The 12,258-nt window shown below is 37.3% G+C and overlaps 1 protein-coding gene across 4 annotated transcripts in view; it reads left to right on the forward strand.

The window, feature by feature from the left end:
* Positions 1-12,258, forward strand: part of SGCG (sarcoglycan gamma) — a 31,356-nt gene that overhangs the window by 18,128 nt on the left and 970 nt on the right. For all 4 annotated transcript variants that reach the window (XM_058185823.1, XM_058185825.1, XM_058185822.1 and 1 more), the window contains exons 3-7: positions 710-811; positions 1,920-2,007; positions 2,757-2,879; positions 5,030-5,114; positions 10,083-10,206. In XM_058185823.1, coding sequence (XP_058041806.1) covers positions 710-811; positions 1,920-2,007; positions 2,757-2,879; positions 5,030-5,114; positions 10,083-10,206 — 522 coding nt within the window. The remainder of the gene's footprint in view (positions 1-709; positions 812-1,919; positions 2,008-2,756; positions 2,880-5,029; positions 5,115-10,082; positions 10,207-12,258) is intronic.

Consider the following 12,258-nt stretch of genomic DNA (forward strand, 5'->3'; position numbering starts at 1 on the left):
GCAGTTCAGTGGTTCGAATCCCTAATGCCGCGTAATGGGGTGATCTCCCGTTACTTGTCCCAGCTTCTGCCAACCTAGCAATTCAAAAGCACGTAAAAAATGCAAATAGAAAAATAGGGACCACCTTTGGTGGGAAGGTAACAGCGTTTCCGCACACCTTTGGTGTTTAGTCATGCCGGCTATGTGACCACGGAGACGTCTTCGGACAGCGCTGGCTCTTCAGCTTTGAAATGGAGATGAGTACCGCCCCCTAAAGTCAGGAACAACTAGGACATATGGGCGAGGGAAACCTTTACCTTTATGGTTACTCCTAAAGGAGAAGAGGAGCAAATGGACAACTTCTAGCCTTGCTGTCATACAAACTATATTGTTTCTTTGAATTACAGCTTTTTGAAGAGGGCTTGTGTATACATTGCTGGTATCTGGACTGGAGAAGAAGTCCTTGTGTGCAGCGCCTTTTTATAAGTGCAGTTCCTCTTGGCTGGGCATGCTTGCAGATGGCTTTTATCAAAACCTTGTATGAAAATATGTTTTTTTGGGTACCTTTCTTCCACCCATAACATATTTATCTTCTGAATTTCTTTTTCATCAGGGATGTCTGCCTTGAATAAACCATACAGTATTTGGAAAACAATCAATGTGGCAACTTTGAAAAGAATTTGACAGTGACTTACACAACTAATATTTAAAATGTGTTTTGCATTTGCAGGCTGGAATGGGATACCTACAGGTTAATAGTGATGGGCTTCGTCTGGAAGGAGAGTCTGAATTTTTATATCCATTATATGTCAAAGAAATTCACTCCAGAAAGGTACCGATACAATGTTATGCACAGCTGTTTGGAGACAAATCCCACTGATTTTAACAAGGCTTATTTCTGAGTAAATACACATAGAAGTGTGCTGTGGTTTGTCTGGAAAAAAGTTGTATTTACTAGGGTTATGCAGAGCCTGTTTTGATTTGATAGAATTTCAATAAAATCGGCCCTACAAAGCAGTTTTGCTTTGAAATTGAAGCAGAGACTTGATTCAAAGCAGCAATACATACCACATGACTGAAAATACTTCAGGGTGTTTACTTTGAAGCACAGCACAGATCTGATGTTTTTTTTCCTGCTGATTCTGGCATTCTTCCAGCAATATTCAGTTCTGTAATTTCTCTTTCCATTTCAACAAACATACACAAATAATGCCAATTCTTGGATTGATTTAGTAGCATAGCTAGTCGATTTGTTTGTTTGTTTTTTCATTTTGTATCATTCCTAGAGCTCTTTTATGCTGCCAAGGTAAAATTTAACTAGTCATCATTCATCTTCTCAGTTTGCAGCTTCTTGAACATATCTAACCACAACATCAAAGTATTTGGTTGTCTACTAATGGAATATTACGCATCTGTGCTTATCTTGCTAATGCAACTAAACATCCAACATCCTATCCTATCCTATCCTATTCTATAGCAATAGCAATAGTGATAGCACTTAGATTTATATAACACTTTGTAGTGTTTTCCTGCTCTCTCTAAGCTGTTTACAGAGTCAGCATAATGTCTGGGTCCTCATTTTGCTGACCTCGGAAGGATGGAAGGATGAGTCAACCTTGAGCCTGGTCAGATTTGAACTGCCAAATTGCAGGCAGCTGGCAGTCAGCAGAAGTAGCCTGCAATACGGCTCCTATCCTATCCTAACCAGCCTAGCCTAGCCTAGCCTAGCCTAGCCTATCATTATCATACTATACCAGACCAGACCATACCATACCATACCATACCATACCATACATCATATCATATATCATTGTACATTATGTAAGATATATATCATATATCATTGTAAGAGTTGGAAAAGAATGAATGTGTTTGTTATTTTTCAGTAAGGTCTATCCAAATGTCTTAAACATTTACCTTCTTTTTTCTCTTAATCCTAGGATTCATCCTTACTTTTGCAATCATCTCATAATGTGACTTTGAATGCACGCAATAGTGATGGAAATGTCACAGGCAGATTAAGCGTAGGTAGGTGTAATATATTTTGCTTTAGTTTTGATTTTGAAAGTTTTATGTCCAAATAAATGAATGGGTATCTTTTTACGATCCTGTAAAATAGCTTATATATATTTATGATCTCATATAATATCTGATATAGATATGCCAATTGCCCTGGTTAGTCAAATACCTGAAATAAAGAAAAATAATTTTATGTCATTATCAAAAATGAACATATGAATAATTTGCCTTCATTTATAAATCTCTTTAGTGATTTAGTTCCTGGGAAGATACTAATATCCAGTTTATGTAAATTATAAAAATATCAATTGGATATAAATTCATCATTCAAAATACAGCCGTTTGGATTAAAGATTCTGTGTAAAGAGACAAGATGCTGCATATTAAGGATTTCAAGTTTTATCAAATCTGGAATTTTAATTTAGCTTACTTTGTCCACATTGTATATATTCACAAAGAGCTATGTTTATATTTTTGCAGGCTGATATCCACAGTGTTTTTCTTTCCATTTGGTTTAGAACACTCTGCTTTTTCTGATCAAAGCAACCAGAAAGAGAACATAATTAGATGCTAATCTTGGACTGTAGCCCAATATATGTATTGACTGATCAATGTAATGAGTCTTACTCACAAGTTGCTGAGCATAAGATTACAAATTTAATATCCCATATATTGCATTATTGAGGATGTGTACTAAGGTATGTATTTTTAAAACATGAACAAAGAAAGTCCATTTTATAATATTTTGTCTTTTTCAGATCCGGATATGGTACACTTTCATGGCCAACAATTTCAGATCAACTCTGTGAATCTTGAAAAACCTCTTTTTACTGTAAATGATAGTGAAACTGTAATTGGTACAGAGAAACTTCGAGTCACAGGTTTGTTTGCAAGTCAAAAACTACAAAAAAAATGTTATTGTGAAGATAAAGACTGTAATCTGAAATTGGTTATATAAATAACAGTAATTTGTTATATTAATGAATTTAATATGAACATTGCATATTTTATTGATATTTTTAGCTAAAATGTTACATTAAACATCTTCAAAATTGTGTTTTAGATTGAGGTCTAAAAATATTTATTTTGATTAATTGGTAATTATTTTTTTTACTGGTAATTCATTTTTAACTAGATGCTAGGCAGTATCTTTTTAAAAAATCAACTAAACATGGCGAGATCTGGTTAATCCTTGGATGGAAAAGCACTGGCAACACTGAAACATCTGAAAAAACTTCCCAGAACAAGAATATAGCAGAGCATTTCTGCTGTTGCTAAGAAAATTATGGGATGTGGACGCAGAGTTATCAATCAAAATTAAGCAACATTGCTCTGTTGAACACTGAAGTTGTAAAATCATTGATTTGGCTGATGAGTGAATTATTGTGAAACATATTGAATGACCTAGTGTGAAAGACCTATGAGAGCTTTGGATCTGACTGCACAAGAGTTTTTCTCTGGCTTGGAAACTAGCTTCTATCTATGAACCAAACGTATTTCTGAGAGTGAGATTTTTATCACCTTTGGTACCTTAGTTCTAAAGCTGCATTCACTTACTTGCAATTTGGCTTCTAAGGACTGGGGAATGAAATGCATCGTTGTCAATTATGGAGGGAATTCATGAAAAAAAAACCTCTTACAGCCTCTTAATAAGGGATCATAGCATACTGGGCCCTCAACAGAGTGGTAGGCTGAAGTGTGCAATGAGTGAGTAAAAATACGGAACTGAATAGGTTACAGTTGTCTGATTCAGTCCTTATCCCACGTAGAGAACTCTTTGTGGTTTTCAGCCAAACAAGTTTACATGTAGGTTAATTTTATAGTTCCGTATTAGCCAACAGATAGGTCAGGTCAACAGGACTAGCAAATGGGGTGGCCCTTTTACAGGAAGTCCTCAACTTATGACCCTTTGTTTAACGGTACTTTAAAGTTAGAATGGCCTCAGGAAAAAATAACTTGTGACCTGCACTTGCACTAAATCTTGCAGCCACATGATTACAAGCGGGGTGCTTGGCAACCATCTCACACTTAACACCAGTTGCAGCATTGTGCTGTCATATGAATTTCTGGCCTTTTTTTTGTTGTTGTTGCCAATTTTAGGCAAAAAAAAAAAAAAAACTATTGAGGAAACTGGATTCACTTAATCACCATATGATTTGTTAACAATTGCTGTAAAAATTGTTGTAAATTCGGATCCAACTCAACTTACAATGGCAATGACTTACAGTGGAAATTCTGGCCTCAACTGTGTTTGTAAGTCGAGGAGTATGTATAAGTTAAATAGCCTGTATAAGTTAAATAGCGTGTATAGTATGTATGTATAAGTTAATAGTATGTATAAGTTAAATAGTGATTTGTTACCCAGTGTGTAGATTTCTCCAGTTAGGTTATCCCACTAAGCAGGATTTTTACTAACTTTTATATCCAACATTTCTTCTCCATATATCTTTAATTTTTTGTTTCGGTTATGAGAATATAACGGGCCGTAATAGCTCAGGCTGGTAAGAAGCCTGTTATTAGAACACAGCAGCCTGCAATTACTGCAGGTTCAAGCCCGGCCCAAGGTTGACTCAGCCTTCCATCCTTTATAAGGTAGGTAAAATGAGGACCCAGATTGTTGGGGGGGCAATAAGTTGACTTTGTAAATATACAAATAGAATGAGACTATTGCCTTATACACTGTAAGCCGCCCTGAGTCTTCGGAGAAGGGCGGGATATAAATGTAAATTTAAAAAAAATAAAAAAATAACATTTTGAATGTCTGGGTTTAACATCTTGTAAACATGTGCTATTCTAATGCTTAGCAAAACCTCCAAAGCCCACATTGTTACATTAGAATCCCAAATATTTAAACCAGCCCAAATATCAGAGTACTCAAAATACGGAAGAATCTTAGATGCTTAAAAGATAGTATGTACTTTAAATTGGCTTTGGATATTTTGATGGGTAGTTACAAAAAACTTGTTTTCCACTAGTCATGCACTTAATTTGACATTTAAAAGTGACAATCATTTGTTTTTTTCTGCTTCAGGTCCAGAAGGTGCTCTTTGCGAACATTCTGTAGAAACACCACTTGTTCAAGGTGTGGGAGATGATGTCAAAAATCTAACGCTTAAGTAAGAATATCTCTCCAAAATGAGTAAACGTTTATTATTTATTTTGGGGTGGTTTTTTTTGCTTTAATCCTCAGTAACGCTAGTCTTGTAGAGCAATAAGATAAGTAATCAGTAATATTCTGAATAACAACCCAATAGGAAAAGAAGTATTCGGGAAAAACAAGGAATCAAATTCCACATTACCACTTTAGTTATTGAAAATTTAAAATCTAAGTAAAAACTCCCTTTTATGACCCTTAATTCGGGGTAGAATCAGGGCGACTGGATGGGGCTGAGCATTTACTAGCCGGATACCCTTCCTGACACCACACAGAGTTCACTGCATATATTTTTTCTTTGCAGTCTCAGAGAGAATATCTGTTGCTAGGATTGAACTCTCAACCTTCCGAATGGGAGGCAAGCATTTTCATCACTAGGTCACCACACCATTCATTTTTTTTATTAAAAAAAATTGAGTAGTTATGTAATAGGAGTTGCTCTCCTTTAGCCGTATATACAGTACAGTATTCAAAATTCCAAGAAAAAAGAATATTCACAATTTTGAGAACTTTAACATTGGCAAGGATGGTCAATATTGATAAAACAATCCTATCGTTAAGATCACCTTCCACCTTCATATTGCATAGTAAGACAGCTAAATAAGCAATGTGAGAACGCAGTGCCACCAGACACTGCTGAATTCTGAGGGATCATTTGCACTGAATTACGGAAAAGCATGCATACTGTGAAGGCATCCATGGTGCAAATGCTTTAAATATAGATGGTGGTATATTAATCTCATACAGGAAGTCTTTGGCTTACAACCTGTTGTGACGTAGGCCCAAGTAATTATTACCAGACACAATCAGTCCTAAACAAACATATTTGATTAGAACAGCTGAGAACTACTTCATTCTCAGCTTAGTCCAAATTAATTCCAGAACAAGTCCTTCAGAAAAAGTCCTTCGGCCGTATCACAAACCTTTATCTTCTTTGGCACCCTGCCAAGGGCTTTTCTTGGCAAAGCCCCATGAAGTTCAGAAACAAGAGATGCCGAATAGATGTAGAAACGTTGCTTTCCTACAAAGAGCCCAAGAGCCTTTGCAGCTCTTAAGCCTTATGGGAGGAGCAAATCATCTCCTGGCCTTACTCCTGAGTCGTCTTTTTTGCTTTAGCTGCTCTTGACTTCTGGCAGCTCTTTGCATGTGTGGAATAGGAACAGGCGCCTCCTGTTCCTATGCCTCTGCTGTCTGCCTCTGGAGGCTCCAGAGTCTGCACATTGCTCCCATCTCTGCCTCTGATGCAGAGCCTTAGCCCCATCTCTGCCTCTGATGCAGAGCCCTCATCTGGGCCTTCCCCAGACTCCAGGACTGGCCCATGGTCCTCCCCAGCCTCCTCACTGTCCAACCCTGCTGCTAGCTCCGCGGGCTGCTGGTGGACCACAACACAACCCTTCATTTAGTGACCATTCAAAGTTACAACAGCACTGAAAAAAGATATTTGCGACCAATCCTCGCACTTACAACAGCTGCAGTATCTCTATGGTCATTTGATCAGAATTCAGGTGCTTGACATGTACCATATTTTCACAGCCCTCTTCTTGATTCTTGCAGTATACAGGTCCTCAATGGAAGGCAGGTTGGTAGGAATTGTTTTTTCTGCAGTTCTAATTATCCTCTGAACTCTCTGTCTTTCTTGTTGGGTTGCAGAACCAAACCAGACAGTTTTGGGGTGCAGATGACACACTTAATAATTCCTCTGTCGAACTGGATCAGCAGCTCCTTGGGCAGTTTGAGCTTTCTGAGCTGGCGCAGAAAGAACATTCTTTGTTGTGCTTTTTTGATGATGTTTTTGATGTTAGCTGTCCATTTTAGATCTTGAGATACCTAGAACCTAGAAATTTGAAGGTTTCTACTGTTGATACTGTGTTGTCTAGTATTGTGAGAAGTGGAAGTATGGAGGGGTTTCTCCTAAAGTCTATCACCATTTCTACGGTTTTGAGTGTGTTTAGTTCCAGATTGTTCTGGTCGCACGAGGCTAGTTGTTCAACCTTCCATCTGTATGTGGATTCATCATTGTCTCAAATCAGACAGATCACTGTTGTGTCATCTGCAAACTTCAGTAGTTTGACAGATGGATCGTTGGAGATGCAGTCATTGGTATACAGAGAGAAAAGTGGGGAGAGCACACAGCCTTGGGGGCCCCCTGTGCTAATTGTACAGGTATCTGATGTGATTCTGCTTAGCTTCAGCTGCTGCTTCCTGTTTGTTAGGAAGCTTGTGATCCACTTACAAGTCTGTTCAGGTATCTGTAGCTGGTTTAGCTTAGTTAGAAGAGTGTCTGGAATGATAGTATTAAATGCTGAACTAAAGTCTACAAAGAGGACCCTTGCATAGGTCTTTGGAGATTCAAGATGTTGTAGGATGTAGTGCAGAGCCATATTAACAGCATCATCTGTTGATCTATTTGCTCGGTATGCAAACTGCAAGGGGTCTAACAGCAGATCCATGATGGTTTTCAAATGGGACAGCACTAGCCTTTCAAAGGTTTTCATGACTATAGATTTTAGAGCAACTGGTTTGTAGTCATTCAGTTCCTTGATGGTGGGCTTCTTCGGCACTGGGATGATTGTAGAGCATTTGAAACAAGAAGGAACACAGCACATCTCTAGTGATTTATTGAAGATACGGGTGAAGATGGGGGCCAATTGGTCAGCATAGACTTTTAAGCAAGAAGGAGTTATCTTGTCTGGGCCTGGAGCTTTTCCTGACTTTTTTCTGTGAAATAGGTCTTGCACTTCCTTTTCTGTGATCACTAGGGGTTGTGAACCCCTAGTGATCACTAGGGGTTGGGATGGGGTCAGTTGTAGGAGGCTTGGCTGTTGTTGGTGTGTCTGAGATGGTGGTGTGTGGAGATAGGTGACTATAGTTTCCTTTCAAACCTGCAATAAAACACGTTCAGGTCATCTGCCAGTTGTTGATTTCCTTCAGCCTGGGAAGGAGGTTTGCTGTAGCTGGTGATATTTTTAAGAGTTTTCCACATGTTTGCTGGTTCATTTGTTGAGAACTGATTCTTTAGCTTTTCAGAGTAGCTTCTTTTTGCTGCTTTGATCTGCCTTGTTAATACATTTCTGGCCTGATTGTACAGCATTTTATCACCTTTTCTGTAGGCTTCCTCTTTCATTACCAGGCTAGGTAACATCTTCAGTGTCAGTGTTCTTCTATTTATAAGGGCTTCAGGTGTGTGGGGGATCAAGTGAGAGTCTTGTGATGGGTCTTGTGATAAGGAGATTACATCAAGTCAGGGTCAACAGAGGGGAACTGTTGGGGGGTTGCGTGGGTTGGTTGAGGGTCATTACTGTCTTTGGTTGGCTGTGTGGTTGCTTGTTGTTTGCCAATTGGAAATATTTATTTATTTATTTAAATTTATTTATTTTATTTATTTATTTTGTCAAGCATGTATAAAATAATAGATATCAGTATAAACATGATTATGAATACATGAAATGGATATGAATAAATAGGGACATTAGGATAGGGATGGTAGGGATGGTAGGCACGTTTGTGTGCTTATGCACGTTGCTTACAGACTTCTTAGGAATGGAGTGAGGTCAACAGTAGACAGTCTAAGGTTAAAGTTTTGGGTGTTTGGGTGTTTAGGGAAGAGTCAGGTAGTGCATTCCAGGCATTGACCATTCTGTTGCTGAAGTCATATTTTCTGCAATCGAGTTAAGAGCGGTTTACCTTAAGTTTGTATCTATTGTGTGCTCGTGTATTGTTGTGGTTGAAGCTGAAGTAATCATTGACAGGTAGGACATTGTAACAGATAATTTTATGTACTACGTTTAGGTCAGACCAAAGGCGGCGTAGTTCTAAGTTGTCCAAGCCCAAAATTTCAAGCCTGGTGGCATAAGGTATTCTTTTACAAATAATGTAATAATAATGCTATCTTGACAAATTGTTCCATCCAAACAAAACATCCATTTGTTTTTGGTAATGTTCCTGTATTAAAAAGCAAATCAAATTGGTATATAAAAGCAAGTCACCTCTACAAATTCACATGTTGTGTTATTTTCTTATATACTATATAAATATATACAGGTATTAACTCTCCCATAGAAATCCATTGGGCAAAAGCTGGATTATGCACAACTTCATTGCACTTAAGTTTTCAAACAACTAGAAAGCATATCAAAAGTTTTGCAGTTCTTTTCTGGCCTCTTGCGGCATTACATGTTGTAATGACTATTGTCTAAATGATTTTTTAAAAATAACAAATAGCTTTACTTGACATTTGAGGTTTAAGGATTTGTGAATTAATTTGCAGGATAGGTTTTAAAAGATTAGTAATTACTTCAGTGTGACAGACATCAAATGCAAGTAGTAAAATTCCTGCTGTATTTACATAGTTTGTCAAATCTGCAAAAGACTGTAAAGTGAAGTAAATGATGCAGTTTGTGTCATTTGCATAATAACATCAACACGGCTGATGTACTTTCAAATTTAATGGAAAATTGGAATACCTAATTTTTAACGCCAGCTACTCAGAGAGGGGCTTTCACTGCTTCCAAATATACATACAAGTCTACAGAGGCTGCACCTCTCATCTCATTATAGCAAATTATGTAATTTGAGTCTAGTTTCTAAAAAGGGATGTTTGACTCTTTGCAATCATAGAGTTGCCAGATGATTAAGCTGCCATGCTACAGACCTGCTGGTTGGGGAATTGAAATCCACACATCTAAAAGTTGGCCAGATTGAGAATTGCTGCTATACGCAGAAGATCCTATGAGAATTTAAAATTAGTGTAGAGATTATAACTTTACCATAAGAATTTAAGATGGCAGGATGACATCACATTGGGAAAATCTCCCTCCAGAATCACTTTGAAGATGTTATTATAAAACACAGTTATTGTTTGAAGAGACATGCATCTTTTGAAATAGAGGATATGTAATGTTAAGATAACTCTTCTTATGATTGGTTTCAGACTTGAATCACCAACCCGATCTCTCACCATGAATGCTCCGAGAGGAATTCACATCAAAGCGGAAAATGGAGATCTTATCGGGCTGTCTCATTTGGATATCGCATTCCATAGTACCAATGGGATGGTGAGATGTTAAAGATTTATTTAACATCAATACATTTCCTATTTACAGTTGGTATTCAAGGGGAGTGATTGCTACATGAATCAATCAATTTTAGTTCCAGTAAATAAAGACTACTACTGACCTTGAAAAGTTCAGATTTGTGACAAAGGTTATTTGATCCTTTAGAAAATATAATTTACATAAAGGCTTAAAATGTTCTTAGCATATTATCAATGTTAACAAAATGCCAGGTGGGGGGAGGAAACTTAGTATTCAAAGGTTTTTTTTTCTTAAATGCAGTGTTATTAATTATATTATATTATATTTAGTGTTACTAATTTCCCATGTTAAAATCTTTAGTTTGCCAAATATTTCATGTCTCAGAAATCCTTACATTTCCTGCACAGAGAAATTTGAAGGTATATCAATAGTTTCAGTGAAAGATTCCTGTTTTGCACAATTAGATTGAGCAGTATAAGGCTGTGGTAATGCTGAATGAGAGATTTAAATTAAAAAGGCAGAAAGAAATTAAGGTGATTGGGAGGCTAAAGGGGAACAAATTCACCAATCTGTTTTCTGGTGTATTAATATTTTGTAACCAGTGACACCTACTGCAGTAGCTAACCTATGAAACGGTGCATCATCTTCTTAAAATCCCATATCAACCCCCAAAGAATCTCTGCTTCACCAATCAAAGCCCCCTGGATGATGCACTAGAAATGCATTACAAATGTGTAATAGAAACTTTCTATGTGTATAAAGTATTACGCAGCCCACAAAACATGCTGATTAGAGCAGTGGTGGATTGCCCCCAGTTCAGACCAGTTCTATAGAACCAGTAGTAAAACCAGCGGGAGGTTCCGCCCACTGACCTAAACGTCATGAAAACTCTTCTGCTCATGTGCAAAAGAGCATGCGCGCAAGTGGAGAGTGCGCTCGCACGCGGACACAATACAAACTAGTAGTAAAGGTAATAGAACCTACCCCTGGATTAGAGTAATAATTGACATTCAGATTAAGAATAGACAACATTGTCTTCTTAATATACTGAAATAGAAGACCTTGACCCAAATACTAGTCCTCAGGCTGACATGTTTGCGGTGAATTAAAAAAAGTGGAAAAAATATATCTCTTTTGTTTCTGACTTCCTTGAAGAAACGGGGGACCTAAATGTTTTAAATAAATGAAAGCAGCAGCGTGCTGAAATGTTTAAAATTTGGAACACATTTCTTAGGGGTTAACTGAAGGATCAAGTTGAAATTCTTTCCAAGGTTTGGGGCACCACCTAAAGGAGATTTACATCAACAATTTGACAGTGCTTTCAGAGTGGTTTCCCAGGCTATATATAAAACATTATTTTAGCTCATTAAGACATATTGAATAATGTAAAGGAGACTTTGAACTTTCATTTCCAAATTCATTGTAAAGCTTCCATTAAATTGCTCAGTAATGAATTAAAGGAAAGAGTAGGGCCATTCTACCAGTAGTTTTTGAACATTTCTCTCTCCTTTCTAGACTGAAGTTGTAATTGGGAGTATATTTGAAAACAGTTGGATATTTCTACCTGGCCCATGTTGCACAGCAAGAGTTCTCTCTGTTAACACTACAGCTAGAAAGTAGATTTATTTTTATTTTTTTATTTTATTTTTATTTTATTTTTATTTGTCACAACAGTATATATAAGCATAAGCATGAAAATAACTATATAATATATAAGCATATATATGAGCATAAGTATGTAATAACTATATTAATTGGATATAATGAAAGGAAATAATAGGGCAGGAACAGTAGGCACGTTTGTGCTCTTATGCACCCTCTTTATTGACTTCTTTGGAATGGGGAATCGGCCTCTGGTGGCTCTACAGACTAATGCAGTCTGTTATTAACACAGCTGCTTGCAATTACTGCAAGTTCAAGTCCCAGCAGGCCCAAGGTTGACTCAGCCTTCCACCCTTTATAAGGTAGGTAAAATGAGGACCCAGATTGTTGGAGGCAATAAAAGTTGACTTTGTATATAATATACAAATGGATGAGACTATTGCTTAACACGATGTAAGCCGCCCTGAGTCT

Source organism: Ahaetulla prasina, chromosome 5 (genome assembly GCF_028640845.1).
Source record: "Ahaetulla prasina isolate Xishuangbanna chromosome 5, ASM2864084v1, whole genome shotgun sequence".
Taxonomy (NCBI): Eukaryota; Metazoa; Chordata; class Lepidosauria; order Squamata; family Colubridae; genus Ahaetulla; species Ahaetulla prasina.